General features: G+C 40.6%; 1 protein-coding gene across 1 annotated transcript in view; it reads left to right on the plus strand.

Moving 5' to 3' along the window:
* The window catches only part of LOC145415668 (uncharacterized), an 80,356-nt gene that overhangs the window by 18,238 nt on the left and 39,923 nt on the right, over nucleotides 1–22,195 (plus strand). The window contains exons 8-12 of the mRNA XM_080284887.1: nucleotides 551–604; nucleotides 2,181–2,249; nucleotides 4,741–4,788; nucleotides 6,170–6,226; nucleotides 14,599–14,652. Coding sequence (XP_080141013.1) covers nucleotides 551–604; nucleotides 2,181–2,249; nucleotides 4,741–4,788; nucleotides 6,170–6,226; nucleotides 14,599–14,652 — 282 coding nt within the window. The remainder of the gene's footprint in view (nucleotides 1–550; nucleotides 605–2,180; nucleotides 2,250–4,740; nucleotides 4,789–6,169; nucleotides 6,227–14,598; nucleotides 14,653–22,195) is intronic.

A 22,195-nucleotide genomic window follows, 5' to 3' on the forward strand; every position in this document is an offset into this window, starting at 1 on the left:
GTCCCTGCAACACACAATATACCTCTAGTGTAGCGCTGTTTACGGATCATCCTGTATATCGTTTAAATATTGACACAGTTTGCATCAGAGGGTGCGGAGGTGTAATGTGTAGAATAAATCGCTAAGGAATAGGTGTTGCGAAATCTTTAGAGCCAGTTAGTATACGACCCTCTGAATAACTGGGCCAGGACACCACGTTAGCATGATCTCTCCCATTTTCATATGTTATCCGTTTATGCCAAAGATGGTGCAGGGTTTTACTAGTGATGAATACCACTCCACATATTTTTCATACCTGTGCATCTAGACACATTGTAGCTCGATATATATGTACTTTCTTTAGTATTAGCTCATCCTTTTTGTACCTTTGCACTTGGTATTACACTAAGAAACAGTATAGAATGAAGTTTGAACCTGATGTTAGTAGTGATGAATACCACCCCATGCATTTATACACCTCTGTTAGCACTGCATCTTGACACATTTTAGCTGGAAATGTGAACCTTTTGTCTTGAACCTTCTGTCATAAACCTTAATTTTTCTGTTATAGGACAGTAGCTCACCCCACGTTTCTCGCGTCCATCCCCTCGCTCAGAGACAGAGGGTAAGTTAATGTCACAGAATCCCTTAAAAACTCTCTAAACAAACCGTTCTAAAATACTTAAAAGTCATGGATCCCCTCCCCATATCCCTTCCCATAGTGACGACGGCATATAGTACAAAATGAATATATTTTAATTTTCTTTAAGGGTGTGGCAAGCTCAAAGAACCCATGTCGTTTGCTTGTCGACCATTCCCTCCGCTTAAAATTGAGTGTAAAATGCTGCCCTTAGACTGGTGTTTGTGAATGCAGATAAGCCATGATCTCACTCTGTAATGATGACCTTGGTATCAGAATTTTATCCCCTTGGATGCATACACTTGTAGAGGCGTGTCGTCGTGTAGAGACAGCACCACATAGGAAAAAAGTAATAACTAAAACCTTGGTCTGCACACATAATCGAGATATATCGTGAACACAAAACACATTCTGAGTATTTTCGTGTTGTAATATGATGACGAAAGACAGCGGTCGAGTTTAGTCATTTTTAATTAGCATAGCAAGCAATAAAAAAAAAAAAAATGCTTTTGTCAGTATGTTATTTTGTCACAGTTTTGATTCACTGCTTAATAGTTCAATCCTTTTTTATGTTTTCGCTTCAACATTTCGGAGCGAACTGTTATTGTATAAATGTTTGATGATCAGACAGTGACACGAGAGCGACTCACTGACGACTTGCACCATCTCAGTATGCTCATCCTTGGCCTCTGTATAGACCCTTTTAGGACGTAAGAAACGTTAATTCATATTGAGGCCAACCCCAAACGATTTTATTCAGCTTAGGAATGCCATCGTATTCAGAGGGTTAAAAGTCTCCAACAGCTAAATTATTCTGGTCAGCTCCAAGCGATTTTATTCTGCTTTGGGGTTGCTTTACGTCCTAAAAGAATTGACATCATTACTTCTGTTACTTAATTTTTACCTCATTCTTACCACCAAACGGGTTGATTCAGCATCGGGAAGACCTTATGTAGTGAAGGGATGAATGGAGTGTGTTTTTATCCCTTTCACTACATCACTTCTCTCCTAATCAGAGTATTATCGTTTGGTTGGTAGGGAGGAGAAAATAAAATACATCATCTGGTTGAAGGTGGTAAGAAGACTCACAGTTACAGGTGGCAGTAAGAGACAGGAAGAGCTTGATGGTAAAGACAGGTGACTGGCTAACTGGTGGGAGGGAGTGTTGTAGAGACTCTTGGGCCAGTGTTCTATTTGGGAGGCTTACAAGCACCTCTTCCTTACCGGCATGTTTCTCCATTTGACATGTTTATATTCTTGTTTTTTAACATTTAAACAAAGTCTGCATTAAAGCAGATAAAGGTAACATACCGTACATAGCAACAACCTAGGTGGAGTATGGAGGTCGAGAGGTATCTTAATTATAAAATGATATAAATAATATGATATATGCCGAAGCGAAATATTGAAAATAATAACGAAGGTATTAAAGTATTAAAAAGACCTAAGATGAAAAGACATTCCAAGGTGCAGTAGGGAAGAGACATTAGAAAGCCTCCTAAGCTAACGAGAATGCAGCTCTTGAGAACGCTAACCCTGAATCTAGCTTCGCCTCCCATAGAGTTCAGCGTCGCCAGCCTCGAAAGAGTCCAGGCCCAGACCCAGGTCACTCCATCTGCCGGGCACGAGAGTGAGTCCCTCATTTAAGTCAACTCACCCATTACTCTGCCCACTCACCAACCACTCACAGTTTACTCACAGCTCTTACGCCTCATTTGCTCATCACTCACTTACAACTGAACTTGTTCACCATGTATGCGCCTCATTTACTCCACTCACTCACAGCCTTATTCGCTCACCACTCACAGTTGAACTTTCTCAACACTCAAGCACAATGGGACTGACCATCACACATGCATAACTACATTCGCTCTCCACATACACACACTTGCACTCACACTCGTACACCACTCACCTCTCCCACAGTGTTGCACTACTCATCAGCCTTGGCACGTCCACCCAAGCCAAGCCATTCACTTTTCTGACAGCCTCATTACCAGACACTCACACTGATAACTGACCGACACTGACAGTCACTTCAAGGGTATACAAGACTCTTAGCGTTGTTGTGTCGTAGCCATAATATGGTAAAGTTTGTTTAACAGCAGTTATTCTTAGTTCATACGATAGGTGGTCTGTTGTTGAGTCGGATAATGTCACTTAATTGTTTATAGCAGAGGTGAGTCTGATATGTGGGACCTGAGACTTCTTTATGTATTGTATGGTTACACGACTTGAACGTGTACATTAGAAATGCCTGCTAATGCTAGGCGTGTGCAAGCCGGCCGTTACAGTACATACATACATATTCCGTTGGTTGCTGGTTCTTTGTGTGGCCTTCCTATAGATGACTTGATTTACACACATGAGGTTGACGACTGCATACCTTAGAACCAAAGAAGATATAGAGAACTTGGTTTGAATACAGACTTGACATAGTCGCCCTGACCCGCTCTATGACGCGGCACTCTCGGCCCGTAGTGTGATAGACGGCCGCAATAAGGGTCTCGTCACGCTGTTATGGGGGTCGGACATCGGACCATAATCAAGGTGACAGAGGTGGCTTGGTAGCACTTCTTGTAATTTCTTACTGTAACATATGTTCTCGCTATCGTTAAAGAGCTACATAGCATTATTAACATACAAAAGAATATTGAATAATGAGCAAATTCAATCACAAATGAAGAGGTGTTACGAAATCATAGCCTCCTAGAATACGAGCCTTCTGTATATCTGCTTCCGAGCTCAGTAAGACGAGACCCTTACTCTGAAACGTGTTTGAAGTGAAAATTATTTTAAAATATTTTACTGACAATAGCACTAACGTGTTGAATGAAGTAAACAAAAAGCCCTAACAGAAACAGTTATTTATAGAAGGTATTGTACGAAATAGCTTAGCACATTCGTCACTTGATGGTGTTCTGGTGTTCTTATTACAAAGATGTGTGTTCCTGACTAAATTCATTAATTCTTTAAGCTCATCTTAAGGCATGAAGAGAGATTATGTAACCTTACCTCTCTGACGATTGAGTTCCGAGAAGCTTATAGAGTAGATAAGCCGGGGAGTGAAAAGTGGTACGCCATGGAATCAAGACTTATCCCTTAATCAATTTGTATTTACATCAAGATTATCTCGGGCCTCATCAGTATAAAGTGCTGAACTACTAGAAAACATCAGCCGAGAATGATTAAAACGACAACTTTAGTCCTCTTCACATTAGAGGTGATTTAAACTGTTTTATGGTGCAGTATACGAGGCAAATGAGACAGGTTGTTAGGTGTGTACCAGAAAAAGCTACGAGTGTGGAGTTAACTCTCCTCGCCCCCTCCTCACTCCACCCACTCTCCTCCCTCACCCCACCATTTAATAATAACCTTTGACTAAACCGTATAATATGTGAATAATTGCCTGATTTTACTTATTGCTGATTATAGAATATTTTTAATTGTTAATAAAGCTAGCAGCACAAGAGAGTAATGTTGATGCTGAAAGACGTCGGCTTTTCACTCAATTAGCTAGAGTATGTTAAAATCTGATGTACTTTATGTTCACACTTTATAGGAAAAGATCTTTTTTTTTTTAATGTCCGACGATATTTGCCTTTCACAATAACCAGTACTAGATCGCCCATTTGCACTTTATTTTTTAATATTACTTCATAACTGGTTTTCTCTTTCCCTTCCACCCTGCTGTGGCCCCTCAACATCCTTTACCTTTCCTTGCCCTGTCGCACTCTCCTCCCTCTACCTGACTCGTACTTTCTGCGTCATCTCTATTTTTTTTTTTTCCCCTATATTTCCTTGTTCTGGCTACGCATCGTTTCATTTTTGTTGTTCACTTTTTTATGCTTTGCTCTGTCCTACCTTGATATATCCCGATTTTCCCTGCGTGACTGTTTCCTGCCCTGCTCTGCCTTGCCCTGTCCCGCCGTGGTCTGCTGTGCCTTGTCCTGCCCTGCATTGCTATGGCGTTGCCCTGCCCTGCCCTGTCGTGATTTTATCGTGCCGTGCCTGCCATGGTCTACCGTGCCGTGCCCTGCCCTATCGTGCCCTGCTCCACTCTTCCCTGGTTTGATGGGCCCTACCCTGCCCTGCCCTGGATCACCGTGTTGTCTTCTTAGGAACCATGGTCACCGACACGTCCGTCTCCACTTGCCCAGAGAGACAGGGTAAGTCTGCATCTTGTTCTTATCTACACCGGCACCTATTGTCATATTTCTCATTCATATTCCTCATTATATCCATCAGTTTTATAGTTCTCGATGTTATGGTTCTCATCATGTTTCCCAGTTTCATAGTTTTCATTACCATAGCTTTCATCATTTTTACTAATTAGTAAGAAGGACGATTTGCTTATTCACTGAGATCAACATTTAGGATCCCCATCCGTTTATATCAGTCATCTGCTTGGTACAGCACAGTAAGTCCTCATCTTATGCCACCTTGCTGATATTAATTTTTGCCATTACGTCCACATTTAATTACAGAAACTTGCATATTTAAGTGTCATTGCTACCTGTAAGGCTTATTTAGCAGTTTCTTCAAAAATAAAATATCAGTTGTATGTAGAAAGTTGCTATACCTAAAAAAAATCTTACTTATAATGAGGAGTTTGTCCATAACCTAGGTAACGTAATCCCCTGCCCCACCTAGGTCTGTCCTCCACCTTTCACCTACAGCAACTGAGGCCCGTATTGTAAGCAGCATTGGAGACTTCGTAGCATCTCATCCATAACGAATTATTTTGCCTATTACACCTCATTTATGCAGTTTAGACCAATATAATATCGACACACTTTACATCACTAATATTCAAGAAGATGCTGCTGTGTAATGTGCAGATAAAGTCGCTGAGGAAGAATTGTTACGAAATATCCGAAGCCTCTTAGAATGCGAGCCATAATGTGGGCTGTGGTGGCGTGGTAGGAGTAGAGGGGGAATCTTTTACATTGGTGCCCCCCCCCTCCCTCCCCTGTCTTTAGTGGCACAGCTCTTTCAAGCCGATGACGTCTTTTAAATTTAATACTGCTGCTGCCTGATATTACTGTTTATTATGTTTAGGAGGTATTTTTCAATTTGCAGGGGTTAGAGGCAGCCTTCATTAACCCTCCCTATACAAACAGCCTTTCATAAGGTTAATAAAATCATTTCGAAGTAGCATGACTATTAAAGTAAGGCACATGATTCAAGGCATTAATTTCTTAGGTTTGTTTTTCGAAAGGCTAATCCGGAGTCGTATATAATCTTCCGGAGATAGCGAGAATATAAAAGACGTCACCGGATTCAAAGAGTTAATTAAAAGATACTGACAAGAAGAAGCCATAACAGTGCTGTAGTATACGTTTTTTAGTAAATAATACAAGGGTCAAATTGTCCTCTTCTTATAGTACGGAAATCTTTGGCAGTGTAGACCAAAGCTTACTTTAAATAAATTCTTTTGGCAACCATGTAATTTTAATTCTCTCTCTCTCTCTCTCTCTCTCTCTCTCTCTCTCTCTCTCTCTCTCTCTCTCTCTTTCTTTCTTTCTTTCTTTCTTTCTTTCTTTTCAGGACCCGCTGTCACCGCCTGTCGCCCGGCCCTCGCCCCTGGCACAGCAGAGAGACCGAGTAAGTACCCCGTCCCCCAGGCACCCTGTTGCCGGGAAGGACACGTACATACATACCAGAACATACAGAGATGCATACATTCATATACATACATACACACATGCCTGTATATATATGTAGCCTATATGCGCATATATACTGTATACATATATTCTATATATAGATAGATATAGATGTAAATATATGTATAGCCTATACACACGAATACGCACTCTGTCTCTTACACACACACACACACACACTTTTTTTCCTCAACTGTTTGGCACTCATTTCAGAGATTTTTCAGCCATTTTGATATAAATGAGCAGACTAAGTAAATTTAACCAAAATAAAAATTCACCCCGTTGTTTCTGAAGAGCGTGCCATTGCCAAAACTGAGTTTAATCTGTGGCTAGCTTATATATGTATTTTCTGTGTATATGTAAGACAGATTTTTGTGTTGATTATGTACACCTAGAGGGACACATACTGTACATAAATAATTCATTCTTATCGTGTTTATTCCTTTTTTTAATCTTTAAAGGCAGGGACTGTTATCAGTTAAATAAATCCGTATTGCAGTAGGACAAATAGAAATAACTCAGTGGAGTTTTTGCCCTGTTTAAGTTAGAAATTCTTTATTCTGAATTTGATGGAAGTGCGTCACTGCTAAAGCAATGAAACTATACGCCGCGCCAGCCACTTTGGTAACAGATCTAAACCCCCCTTGCTACAGTCGCCTTGAATTGACTAAGGTCGTTTTTGTCCTATGGCGCTGGGTTCATATTTACCAGTATATTTCACACTGACCTTCCCTGAGTCTCGGATGGTGACAGAGGGCGTGGCTTTACTGCCCAGTTGGTTGGCGCGGAGTGTTGTAGTATACAGTATAATACAGAAGACATTTGGAGCTATATTCTCGAGAGGCTTGGAGGCTTTCTTGCACCTGTTTCCTGACGAATTACTTGACATGATACGTCTCTTATGTGTTACTTTTCGTTTTAATATCGACACACTATGCATCAAGGCCATGCAGAAAACTAGCATCCATCCCCATACAAAAATATGCAAATAATTAAGAGGTGCGCGGGAGCCCCCTTATTGGACAAGAACACGGTCGTTGATCCTGGCCTACTCTTGCACACTCAAAGAACTGCATTTTCGTTGGCTTAGATTTTGTAACACCCCATCCGATTTGTTTTGCTTATACCATTGAGTGTCCCTTGTATAAGATTAATACAAGCCTTTTTGCTGCTAACTCCGATCCGATGTCAATTTCTGTTTCATTCTTGCTATCCCCAGACGATTTCACCCAATTTAGGATAGACTTTTCGACCTGGAGGAGTTCAGTATAGCCTTCATTAACCCTATCACTTCTAGAGTTCTCTGTAGTTAAATAATATCGTATGTTTGAAGGAAGAATAAACAAAAAAAAAAGTCATACTGAAGGGGTTATAAATTACAGAAATAGCACACAAGAAAATTTGGTTGTTATATGCAAGAGAAGCAGTTAAGGAAGAGGCGTTATGCAGGCCAATATACCAGTGAAAATACGATCCAGGACTCGAATTCACAAACAAACTAGATATTAATTGCCTGTTTCATTTGTTGTAATAAGAGAGACAGGGAAGTGAGGCTGCTGAACCTTTCCATATCTCTTGTTTTTTCTAGCAAAAAAGAAAAGAAAAATTGAGCTAAATTTTTTGCGTAACTAAGACAAGTTATTTCCAGGAAGGGCAATGAAAGGAGGATGCATAGTTTCTTATTACAACAAGTAAAGAAATCTGAGTTACGAGAGGGAATGGGTTATAAGTTTGTGAGTCCGGGCCCAGTATGTCTTCCTTGCTAATATCACCCTGTGGTTATTCAGTTTACCGTTCTTTTTTTCTTCATACCATATCTGATCGCCTCGGAGAAGCCGTTTTTCTTATTTCCTAAACGCTAGAACTGTTTGTACATCTATGCATTTTCGAAGACATTGTATACTTTTTTCACGCGTTCTGAAGTATGCCTCTTTATTATTTGGTTGAAAGTTTGCCAGTTATTGCAGTATGGTTTGATGTGTGCATATTATTAGTACAAACGGTAACATCCAGTCCCATAAATACTTCCTTCAGGGCATCCGACACGGTATTACTGTAGTCTAGTACATGTAAAATTACTTCCCTGGCAACATTTTACATGGTAGATAAAACTCCACTCACCTCTAGGATTCGATGTTTTCCACGTAAGGCGCGATCGTCTCCGACCCTGTAGTACTCTGCCACTAAAGAATCAGGCATTGTAGTAAATTCTTCGTCTAATAAAGTAATATTCAACACCATAGATCGGGGGGAGTTTTTCGGTAACCAAGTAATTTTAACTTCTCTGCATGCGGAGATATTGTGCGTTTAAATTATCAGGATTTGTTAGGTTTATTTCTTTACCCAGATTATTATTATTATTATTATTATTATTATATTTCAACTGCTACAACAACAACAACAACAACAACATCAACTACTACTACTACTACTACTACTACTATACTACTTCTGCTACAACTACTACTACTACTACAACCATTACCACTACTACTGCTACTACTACAACTAATGTTGTTATGCACTGCGAATTACCGTTACCCCACTTGGACTGTAAGAGCCTTAGATGATCTCTTGATAAATCCATGAAAATCCTCAGACCTGACAAAAAGAACAGATTTGGGTCTTCATCTAAGCTAGTGTTGATGTGACGCTTTCACACTCGTACGTTTGACGACCTGTGTAGCCACGACCATAAAGCATAATACTTTGATGCAGAAAAGCCGCCGCGTCCCCCAACCACTTTATGCCACGCTACAAATCATGCAGCTGTACAGAAGAGATTTGTGTTGCACCATTTTATTTCTCCCCCACATCTTCTAAATCCTGTGATATCGAGGCATAAAGATATTTCAAGTTTAGTCTTTGTTCTTCTAAAAAAATAATAATTACTTCTGTACCGTGTATTGAGTTTATACCAGCTACAGTGAACAGGCTTATTTTACATACGAGTACAAGAATAGTGCAGATAACTATTCCTGTGCCTTCAGAAGAAAAGAGAACCTGTTATACATGACTTACTTGAGAGATTAGGTTGTGTCACATAATGCCTAATAATTATGTTGCCGTCAGTGCCTTAACTTTTCGACCCATGATAAAGCAGCAGTACTTGTCAGGCCCTCCACCTCTTCCCATCCATCATATAATTTTATTCATGGGATTCTTTAAACTGTCTTGTGTAAAAGGCTGCGCTATGCCCCAAATTAAGCATGTAACTGATGTTCCGTCTCCACTAGGACCCATGCTCGCCAACGCCTGCACACTTGTTTTTGCAACGGGTAAGTGTGAGGAACCGGCCCGCCTCTCTGTCTGGCGGAGCGCTGCGTCTGTTTCTTTCTTGTGATGGTTGGGATGTTGCATGTTGACGCCTTCATGCACCTAGTCTGAACCACCTTCCACGCGTCTCTCTTCACGTGTCTCTTATATATAGTTTCACTGTGCTCAGCGTCTGTCTGTTCTTGTGCTGGTGGGGATGCTGCATGTTGATACCTTTATGCACTGACTCTGAGCCCTTCCTCACGTGTCTCTCTTATCTCTCCTCGCGTATGTTTTATGTATCCTTTCATGGTTTCGCTTGCTCAGCTGTGGTAGAGGTGTTGCATGTTGACGCTTACATGCACCGAGTCTGAGCCATTCCGCACGTGTCTTTTACGTATCTGTCTTCACGTGTCTTTCCTATCTGTTTTCGCGTGTCTCCTCTCTCTTCACGTTTTGTCTCCCCAGCGTCTGCCTCCCGTTGTTCTGGTAGGACTGTTCCATGTTGACACCTTTATGCTCCGATTCTGAGCCTCTCCGGACGTGTCTGTTCTGCCCATCTTCACGTGTCTCTTTCTTCAAGTGCCTTGACTATCTCTCTTCACGTATCTCTTATGCGTCTCTTCACGGTGTCGCATGCTTAGTTATTCTTTGAGTAAAGGGTTAGGAATACTGTACCTCTCACACACGGTTTCGACTTAGTATGAGGTTTATGACTTATATCTCTGATAATTACACCCACCTTTCACGTTTCCTTAGGTGAAGCAACAACATTATACAAGATGCGATTGTGTAGCATAATTTATTGTATATCCTTGAACTGTACATAAAATCTGGCTATGTCCATTCACCAGCATCTCCCCGGAAATCTTATGCGGATTGCGGCAAATGCATTTTAGCTTCCTCACTACGATGACATATCTTTGCATTATACAGTATTCTTGCTACCACCAGACGATTTTATTAAGTAGGATTTTTTTTTTTAATACATTAATAAAGGCTACCTCAAATATCTCGTGTCTGAAGTCCCTCTAAATCTATATAAATTCTTCCAGAGGTAGTATGGATAAATAAAAAAAATACGTCATCCGAGTGTAAGGTTTGATCGTAAGACGAGTAAATGCACCATGGTCTTAGGATTTGCACCTCCCTGTGAATAAGGTTATTAAAGCGTCCTCAAGTTTTTTCAGCGAGGTTAACTGCTGAGCTGTGCATGTTGTTCATTTACTTGCTGAGGTGTGTATGCCCTTTAGTTATTGTTCTTGCATGTATCAGTTAGCATTTTTTATGTAACTAAAGATAGTGAACCGATGTCATATTAAACAAGTAGAAAATAAAAGTTATCTAATATCGTCATGCACTGAAGCTGGCTGCACATTAAGAAGGCTTACTGGACAAATGTGAATAAAGATACAAAGAGTAAAATGAAAAGAGATTAATGGAAAGAGATACTGTTCAGAATTATAATTTATACATTGTTGCTGGCAGTCATCTTCCCTTACATCAGAGGTGTTAACCAGTGGGCCGAGGGCTTGGTGAAGCTCTCCAGCTGTCTCTGTCTTCCCTCTTTCATAACTTAAGTGAATTAAGTTTACTTCATTTCGTTTTGTTTTGTAGACATTGGTGTCCTAATCTTAGCCAGCAATATTAGGTGATTTGCGTCAATTTATAATAACAGTAATATAATACTGCCGTGTTTAACCTTTGTTGTTCATTTTGTTGCATGAGCTGTGCTGCTGTTTTGTGTAGAAGGTTTGCATGTTTTTCTTTCTGTTTGAATTTACGCTCCGGAACTTATGATCTTTCATAAAACCGCTTTGTAATTATATATTTTATTTCGTTTGCTTTGAACATTTTATGATAGTGAATAATTATGCTTTAATTATGCTTTTTCAGATGTACAGCAGTATCTGACTAGTGTGGTTGATAGAGCATTTTTCATTTGCCTTTTTCTTGTAACTAGAAGACTTAGACCATCTAGGTAGACCTCATCCACTAGCACCTTTAAAAAGCTGCAATCACACACACGTCAGGGCGCAGTTTGCTTAGTGCGTCCCCTTGACAGCATCAGTATTTCCTTAACATTCCTTCAGGCACTGCATAAAGTTCAAGTGAGACACATGATTCCATTGTTAAGGTTCAGGAAGGTTGAGGTCTCGCGCAGGTAATCAGTATTTGAGGAACGTGAATGACACACTGACACGCTGAGGCGTGCGCTCGTAAGACATATATTCAGTACGTAAAAGATTAACAGTATAGTATATTGTTTGCATTTTATGTAGTTCAATAGTATACATAACTGTCTTCCACACAGAAATACTTTGAAAATATCATCAGTGTCATATGACTATTTCCATTTGAATAACAACATTATAATATATAACTGAAGGTGAATGTAGGGAAGAGTAAAGTGATGGTCTTTGAGAGAGGTGAAGTCAGTGAATGTACAGCGAGGTTGGATGGTGAGGAATTGGAAAATGTGAGTACGTTTAAGTACTTGGGTAGTGTGATGAGTAAGGATGGAGGTTTGGAGGGTGAAGTGCTTGAAAGGGTACAGCAGGGAAGAAAGGTTGCTGGTTCTTTGAAAGCAGTGATAAGAAACAGGGAAGTGAGCATGGAAGTGAAAAAGTTACTACATGACAGTATTGTGATACCAACTCTAACGTACGGAAGTGAAGCTTGGACGTTGTTGGAAGGACACAAGTCAAGAGTGAGAGCAGTGGAAATGAGTTATTTAAGAGGAGCCTGTGGAGTCACATGGAGAGATAGGCTGACGAATGAGGATATAAAGGAACGTTGTGGTGTTGATGTGGATGTGATAGGAAGCGTTATGAGGAACACACTGAGGTGGTTTGGCCATGTGGAGAGGATGGAGGGTGAAAGACTGACGAAGAGAGTGTATGTGAGTGAGGTGGAGGGGGGAAGAGGAAGGGGGAGGCCGAGGATGAGATGGAGGGATAGGGTGGAGAGGTATATGAGAGAGGGGGGTGTGAGTTGGGAGCAGGGCAGTGAAATGGCGGGGGACAGGGCGACTTGGAGGCGATTTGTTTGTGGCCACCCCAAACGGGATTGAGGCGTCTGGCAATAGATAGATAGATAATTTATAACAGCAGTAGGGTACCTGTGGACGTCATACTATGGCTAGATTAGATTAACAGTTTGTTTTTATCTTTTATTTGTGTGAATATAAGCAGGCACATAACTAACAAAACTTGAAAGTAGCTCTGTAACATGCAAAAGTAGTTACCACACAACCTAATAATAACCTAGGTCATGACAAGGTCTGATGCGTGATAGCATACAGAACCATACACCTCGCTGGTCTCAGAGTCTGTAAACAGGCTTGGTATAAACATGCTGGCTTCCTTGGTCTCTTGTAGGACGTTCGCTCTCCCTGCAACGTGAGGCCGTCCCAGGTTCTGAGGCTAGAGCGCGGGGTGAGTGGGGGCCTGACCAGAACCCGCAGAAGGGGCTGCAGAAGTGGTTTTGTGCATGATGCACTCCTTACACCTTGATTTATCCCTTCAGCACCAGGACCATTTTGTACTTTAATCATACTACCTCCAGACTATTTAATTTAGTTTTCAAAAGGCAAGTTCATTATTATTATTATTATTATTATTATTATTATTATTATTATTGTTATTGATGTTGTTGTTATTATTACTTGAAGACGTTTTTATTATTTAGCTCAGAAAATGTATCCGGTGCAGAAAGGGTTAAACGTAATCGGCGGCAACCCTTTCAGTGCGATGATATCTTATTGTTAGATTAATTTTGCAACATTCAGACGGTGACACTAGCTCAGAAAAGGTCTCTCGTGCTGAAGGGGTACATAATTAACTGTCACGATGTTTACAGCGAATGGTTGTTCATCAGATATCCTCCTTGTTGACTGCATTTTTTTAGTGCTCGCATTTATTGCAGTTATTCATAACCTCATTATTGTTTTTCCATACATCCCTCTTGTCATTTGATGTTCTTGATTCTTGAGCTGGCATTTCTCCCTATCGTAAATTGCTGCCACATCGAGAAAGTTTGTTGTGTTCCCTTCCTGTGCATTGGTTTGTTGTCCTTCCCTCAGAGTGCATCCTTTTCTCTTGGCGCCGTTGTTATAATATTTTAGGACATTTGTAAAGTCAGTCCCCCACCGACATATTTCCACCTTACACCTTAATGCCGGCATGTCTGTTACTGATGCAAATCATGTTGGTATAAATCTTATACAAGAGCAGCAAAACGATTCACTTAGGAAATGGTGCTCCTAAGCCTTGTGCCAACGAGATTTCGTCTCGTATCCTCAGGAGACTTTTCAGTGCAGCGTTCTAGGTTGTACTTTGTATTTTCGTAGAATCCGTTTTTCCGTGTTATGTCCAAATTTCTTTTGACATTCAATGGTTAAAGGCTGACTGATACAGAGTACTTGCTGAAAAACATCAACATAATTGACTTGGGATATATCACAGAGGCACTGTACTCAATGATGTTCATATTTAATTTTCTTCTTTGTTTTATGGTCCTTAAATAACTATTTTTTTCAAGGTTTCCATGTACAGAATTACAGATTCTCCACGTTTTTGTAAATTGTTTTTGCTTTTTGCATTGGTAATGGCTAGAACTCTCCATACCTTCCTTCGAGTTTTTTTTTATGTTTTGCACCGCCCCAGAATATTTTGTTTTGTTTTTTATATGGTGTATTTCATACAGCATCCACTATGAACCTCACCTCTTGCATTATGATTGCACTTTTGACAAGTAAAATTATGTTTCCCAGTAATTTTTCTAAGCTGCTTTTCTCGTATCTGAAATGTGCTTGAGTATGCGTGTACCCACAGTAGTTTGACATTTTATCTTCTAGAGTTCTGTAATGTTCTCAATATCTCTGCCTCATATCCTTCAATGTATGGACTGTATATAAGCCACAGTGTTCCCCTTGCTGTATGTATTAGCTTCCTTGTACTAGAGCTGTGAAGTCTCTGAGTGACCCTGCTCTCTGTTTCTTTCCCTTTCTCTGTCTCTCTGCCCCTGCCGTGTGCCTCACCTCGCCTACAGCAGGACCCTCGCTCGCCGCCTTCGTCTCGGCCCACGTCTCTCATCCTCACTGGCAAGGTAGGTGGTCACGGCCTTTTATTTTCCCTTGCTGCTTCCGATACTCTTGTTCCTTTTCCCATTGTCCAATCATCACCTCCCTTCTCCTTTCCCGTTCCTTGTACTTCTTTCGGTTCCTTTTTCCCATCCTCCATTTTCATCACCTTCTCTCTCCTTTTCCATTCCATGTGCTCTTTTCCGATCCTTTTTCCATTCCTTACGTCATTCCTACCTCTTTCCTTTCCTTACGTCGTCTCCCCACTTCTTTTCTTTATCTAATCCCCCCCGCTCTTTTCTTGTTCGTTATCCTCCGTCGTTGGTCCTATCCTTCCTCGCTCTCCACCCCGCACCCACCACAGACTCACATTAACCATCTCCCTCTTTCCATTTCGTGCATCATCCCTCCCTCTCCTTTCCAGCTTGTTCCCTCCCATTCCTGGTGTCTCCTCCTGCCCTCTGTCTGCGTAACCACCGGCCTCCTATCCCAGCAGAAACAAATTCAGGCAACCCGACCTTTCTACTCCATGCATTATCCGCCCTTCTCTCCATGTTCATTCTGTTTCATAGCTGGTCCCTTCCCTTCCTCGCACTCAGTCCCTCTCCTCTCCTTGTTCGTTTCCTTCCATCTGTGGTTCCTTCCCATCTCGCTATCCCCTTCCCCCCCTGAACCTACTCACAAACACTCTCAGCCAGCTCTTTCCTGCCCAACTTCACGCTTACAGCGAGAAGTGGCAAGACTTGGGTGAGTGTATCTAAGCTTTATATAGGTGTTAAAGTCCCAGAGTGACCTACGGATGTGGCATCATGATATGACCTAAGACCGAGACGTCGGAATGGGCACCAATTGTCTGTATGGTAGGATGTGTTGTTCTGTAAATAGACACAGTATTATAGGGACGTATTAGTCCATTTCACTGGACATTCTGTTGATAATTCTCCCCCTTTCGTGCTTTGCCATTCCCCATCCGTAGGTGGATTAAAAGGTCAGGGTGGATGATGATGATGATGATGATGACCCCCTACATTTTTTGTAATCCAGGTATTCCCTTGTTTGCTTTTTCGCTTTGCAGCTGCACGAAACTCTTGAGCTTTACCTTTCGTCTGATATACCTGTAGTTAACTGTAAATTTAGATTATGGAATGCTTGTAAAGGGTCTGGGTACTCTGTGAATACTAGTCTTCATGATAAATTGAGTTGTTATATTAAATTCAGTGTATGTTGAAGGCTTATAAACTTCAAAGGGAAATGGACATTTTGTTACTCGGAAACTTCTGCAAAAGTATCTCCTTCATTATATTAAATCTTATTTTTCGTAATTCATTGGGTAACTGGACAGTCCATTTAATTATCAAATTTCCATTTAGCGATAGATTTTTCATTTTAGAGCCACTGAAATGTAATAAATAAGACTGAATAATGCATGTGTTTTAATGGTAAAGCCACTGGCCCTGAATGCCTGGAGTATATGAACTTAGTACGAGTAACTGGCATATAATTGATTTTTATTTTTATTTTTTTTTTTTGCCAGCCTTGTGATTTTTAAAAAGTAGTTTTTTAAGGAGTGCTAGTCAGGAATGAATCTTAATTACACTGTCATGCCCACATTGAGTCCTGAGACACTGTGATCTGCCCATTAGTGTTGTGATAGTGTTTGTGATAGTGGTAGTGGTTGCTGCTTTAAGTAACTGGAAAAAGAGACGTCGATGCACCACTGGAGAAAGAGTTCAGTAATTCATAATGTTAATAAATTTATCTGTCATCAACTGAATTGTGCACAGAAGAAAGATGATAAGGCTTACGGCTACACGCAATAAACCCCCATTTAAAAGCTCTGGTAGAAGGGCAACTTATAAGCTGAGTGTATAGCACTCTACGTATATATGTAAATGTGTTATTATTACTGAAGTAACGAACAAATATATCCCTAATAGATATACCGACCAATACCAAATTTTTTACTTTTCACAATATTCATAAGCAGGGACACATCGTAAAAGAAGCAGAGTTGCTGTTAGCCTATATGGAGATGGGCATTGATTCTGAATACTCATTACTAAAATCATTGCATTATTGTTATCATTTCTACATTCTCCAGAACTGAACCTGTCAGTAAGTGGTTGTCATGTGACCAGGACAAGGTATCGACGTACTAGTTTCATTTTCCATTACCCTTGAACTGGGCACTGCTTGCGGCACCATCCACCGCTTGAACCAGAACTTGTGCTTGGCTTCTAACGCTTGTGTGTTTCTCCCTCTCAACAGCAGGGCGCCCAGTCACCCAAGTCACCCATGTCGCCCAGAACCATCATACGAGGGGTGAGTACTATGCATCCTGCTTCTCTCTTACAAATACTCGCTCGTACTGCATCTTGAGCTTAGACCTTTTATCCTCTTCAATCAGTTATCGTCTTTAGTTTGTTCTTGATGTTTCCTGATTATTTTATTCAGTATAGAAGCTTCTTGAACTGAAGCGGTAAACTAAGGCCACAGGTAACTTCGCCCGTTTCTCAAGTTGAGTAAAAGCATTTGAGGGTTGTGAGAAATTAAGACGTCATCGGAGTGAAGTGGTAAACCTATTCAACCCGAGGATGTCTTGTTTGTTTTATTCTTGCTGTTTCCAGACAATTCTGTTCAGTCTTGGAGATTTCTGAATCAGACGGGTCAGATAAAGCCTTCATTGCCCTCAGTACTAGCCTTTCAGGGGACTCCTAAGCTGATATCAGTGTGGGAACAGCAAGAATAATCGACAAAAAGACGTCATTGTAGTGAAGAGATTAAGTTGGTTATTTCCTCTGTCTGATAATGTCTGAAATGATGCCTAGCTGCTTAACTGGTGACCTTTACATTGTATCAGTGATTTTGTTCTTGTTCATACTTTTGCTTTTTTTCCTTAATGTTTGTTTGGGCAACTGTTGTTCTTGTTTATTCCATATCTGGGGTAGAAAGCAAAACCAATTAGTGTCAGTATTTAGGCATAGTAAGCTGAACACATAAACCTCACATAAAGGGCAGTTCATCCTTTCACCCAGAGAATATCATTTCTATTTTGTCCTTGCAACTATCAGACGATTTAATTAAGCTTAGCTAGTAAGAGGCTAATGTCAGCTGTATCAACTCAACCTGTTCAGTTCAAAGCGTCTCTTCTGAGCCAAATATAATCATCCAGAGATGGCAAGAATTATTTTTAAAAGACGTCATCATAGTTAAGGTGTTAAAGCCTCGAGATAGGTAGCTACTGACAAAACACGATCCCGCTCATTAACTCCAGTTGAAATTTTGAGGTATAAGAGTCTGGCAAAAAAAAAAAAAAAAAAGCTCATGTTGACTTTATACTTTCACTCTGTATATTATTCTGATCACTATACATCCTGTGAGTATTATCCTCTATTCCCGAGTTTGGCTTCAGACCTCGTGACCGTTTGTATCGAGCTAGATCTAATAAGCTACAGTACATGGTGGAGCCTCATGCCTTACAGAGGAGAAGGTAAGAGTTAGAAGCCTGTCTATGGGAACTGTTCGGTATTGAATCAGTACCTGTTCAAGCTTTTACCTGGCAAATAGACAAGAGCTGTGCGTGCATAATTTCTTCCGCTTGTTATTCTGATTATTCTTCAGTTCGAGGTTTCAGACTTACCTAGCTGAAAAATGCATTTATTAAATTGGCATACGTTAAATACTTCCACAGGCAGTTTCAGAAATATCTGGGGGGAAAAACACAAAATTATACTGCGTTTGATCTATGACTGGTTTGTCGTACACCTCCACTTATGCCTTTTATAATGACCATGAGGGTGCGTGCATCTATGGAAGTCACCTTTTATCGAGACATACACCACTTTAGGACCGTGTGTGTGTGTGTGTGTGTGTGTGTGTGTGTGTGTGTGTGTGTGTGTGTGTGTGTGTGTGTGTGTGTTTGCCCAATGACAGTGAAGTTTCATTTATCCCATTCAGTACGATGACATCCTTTTTTTCACTTTATTCTTACTACAGCTAAACATTTTCATTCGACTCAACCTCTTGAAATGGAAGAGTTGATAAAGACTGCTTCCAGCGCCTTTATAAAGGAACGGTCACTTTTAAACCGAATAAAGTTGTTTGGAATAAGCAGAATGAGAAAATACAAGAGACGTAATCGTTCAGAAGGTTTTAATAATTTCATTGATAACTTTTCCTCATAGTTAAAAGCAAATTATTAGGCCAAAAATTACCCCAAAATTATATATGAACCATGTACTTCAAGTATTAGAAAGCATTATTTTAGTACTGAGTTCCCCGGATTAAAATTATTGCCATCATTTCAAGGAGTCACTTTCATGACCCACTCTTATTTAGACACAGAGATCGCCTAATGTGGTAGAGCTCCCGTTGTTTGAGTCTGGTGAGCGTGTGGTAAGGATTCGACTTTCCTATAGTGGAGAGTTGGGGTCCTCTTCTCTTCAGTGTGATGTTAACTCGTGATTAAGTATGGCAATCCCTTCCTCAGTGATGCCTCGTTCATCCAAATACGGTAATAGCACTTTTGTTATGTAGAAAGTTATGAAGAATACAGTAACTCGAAAATCACAAGTTGGGTTAAGCACAACTGTACTATATAGGCTAACCAGGCGCCCCAGTTCATCTCTCTCTCTCTCTCTCTCTCTCTCTCTCTCTCTCACACACACACACACACACACACACACACACACACACACACACACACACACACACACACACACACACCTGAACACTGTCCCTCCTACGCCAGCCGTCCTCAAAGCTAGCACCTTCATTCACCTCCACCCACACCTACCCACTCCCATCGCAAACACACTTATTTCACATCCAAAGCTCGTCTGAAGCCATAAACCAGGACCCACTGCCACTCCCTCCCACCTGTTAATAACCCCCCTCGTCCCTAACCTTCCCACACTTCCTGATTCTGGCGGGTTTTCCTCGTACCTTGCCTGTACCCTTTTTGGCAGTCACCTTTATTCCGTTTGCTTGCTTTGTATTTCTCTCTCTCTCTCTCTCTTTCTCTCTCTCTCTCTCTCTCTCTCTCTCTCTCTCTCTCTCTCTCTCGTTCTCATCATGTTTGTTGCTTTTCACACAGGATTATGCATTACCTTCTAGTGCTTTTCAATTGTACCTTCATCTTCACTATCATCATTCTCCTTTTTCCAGTAATTCATTCTTTTTTTCATTAGTTTTCAAGATACTCTTTTTCTCGTTTTTCCCAACGTCCTTCTTTCTAAATAGTCTCCCCTGGCTTTCAGCACCTTAAGTGTTCTCTTAATTGCCGAACCCTTTCAAGAGTCGGCCTATAAACGCCAGTATCTCTGAGTTACCTACTGCCATACTTACTGCGGAACCTATTTAAAACTAACACTTTACATCCCCGTAGAGCCTTCAGGACAGTTACAATTGCCGTTCTAGGATCCTGTAGGTCTTCCCCAGCAGCAGCCATGTTAAGAGTCCTTAGCGGGCCACTTTTTTTTTTTTTTTTTTATTTTTTATTTTATTTTAAAACCAAGAGCCCCATGAGACGTAGGCAACTTTCTCGCAGTTTCATTATAAGTTTTGCTCCCATGAGTTGTCTTTTTGGTTAATTTAGGCTTTAGTCAGTCTTTAGTTGGAGGGTCCGGCAGCAGATAGCCCAGCTTTACTGTTGTTAATACATATTTCTCGTTTTTGTTAATACTTATTTCTCTTTTCTCAGTTTCTGTTCACTTTTGACAGTTGCAGTATCATGGCGTATCTTTCATTTTATTCTTATTGTTTACAGACATATTTATTCTGCTTCGGAGAGACCTTACAAAATTGTTGTGGTTAGATTCAGCCTTCATTAATGTCTTCACTGCGAGAAGCCCTTTATGAGCAGAATGAAGTCGTCTAATGGCGGCAAAAAAAGTTAAAATATGATAACAGAGAAGACATCGAACCAATAGGCTAAATTCTTCCCCTTTATAGATCGTCCCGTGATATCAGTGACGTGAATTGTCCAAAAGTAAGAAAGAAACCCACACGTGAGATAAGTTGCTGTTGTTCCAGGCTTATGTGAAACGTGAACCCGGTGGACTGCAGGATTAAGCTGCTCTTTCTTCTGCTGTCCAGAATCCACCTTTCGGGGATGAGGAAGTAGTCGAAGGAATTTGTATAACGACGCAGTGAAAACGCCTGGTTATATGAGTGCCACCACACGAAGGCGTCCCTTCCCAGAACTTAAGTTGTTTATTCAGAAGATACAAAAGTTTCAGCCCCGATTCACTCTTCCGTATGTGGGCGGCAGTATTCCATCTCTTCACTTCTCTGTGTTCACACCCACTCGTCTCTCCTCACGTCCCACGCTCCCTCTCTTCCCACCCTCCGCCTCCCTCGGTAAGCGTTTGCATCATCACCTTAAACACGCGCGGAAGAGCTCGGCTTGGTTAAAGGATACATGTAAAAAGGAATATCTATATTCAGTGGTGTAGTTCGTTGACCCCTTCCCCGAGCTGGGAGAAAGTCACAGGTGAGGACCAGTACTCAAGATGCAAGTACTTGCCGACGGGACGGGTTGCTTAGGATTCGTGAGGATAAACAAATGTTCATGAACTAAATCAGAGCTTTAAATATACATATATATATATATATATATATATATATATATATATATATATATACATATATATATATATATATATATATATATATATATATATATATATATATCATCATCATCATTCAGTCCCACGATGCCCCATGAGGAGCGTAGGAGCCCGGGGCTAGGCAAGTTAGTCCTGGCATTTAAAATGAGAGTGACCAGCCTCACTCATCCCTGAGTGGCATTATATGAGCAATAAACCCCAGTCACCCCTTGGATATAAACCTACACAGGCTTAATCCGATTGGAGCGCCGTAATTACCCACTAAACTACCAGGCGCTAAAATTTGGTAATATGGTTACCACCCAGCGTAGTAAATGGTTTCCCGGTATACAGGAAACCATTTGGATTGTCACTCAGTGTAGAGTCACCCGCAGGCAGAAGGAAGAGGAAAGAATGAAGGAAAAAAGACAGAAGAGGGAGTGTAAAGTCACCCGTAGGCAGAAGGAAGAGGAAAGAATTAAGGAAAGAAAGACAGAAGAGGATGGATGGAAAGACTGATGGAGGAGAGGAAAGGGCAGACACCCGATAGCCGCGCCACATCGGATGAGTGGATGGTGAGCGCCCCCACCCACCATATATATATATATATATATATATATATATATATATATATATATATATATATATATATATATATATATATATATATATATATATATATATATATATATATATATATATATATATATATATATATATATATATATATATATATATATATATACCTACGTGTCGAGTGGGGTTGGTGGAGGATTAGTGCCCCTCCCTGTAAAACAATTAACTCTAAGCCCTTGGTCACCCCGTTTGGGATACATGGCGTCTGGCAATGAATGAATGAATGAATGAATATATATATAAAACCATTACATACGACACAGGCTGTCGTAGATTTAGCCTGTGGATAAAAATTAATTCGGAAACAGTTCTGGGCAGAGATTTT

This window comes from Coenobita brevimanus, chromosome 13, assembly GCF_032717465.1.
Source record: "Coenobita brevimanus isolate Jiangsu-jjx chromosome 13, ASM3271746v2, whole genome shotgun sequence".
In the NCBI taxonomy this organism is placed as follows: domain Eukaryota; kingdom Metazoa; phylum Arthropoda; class Malacostraca; order Decapoda; family Coenobitidae; genus Coenobita; species Coenobita brevimanus.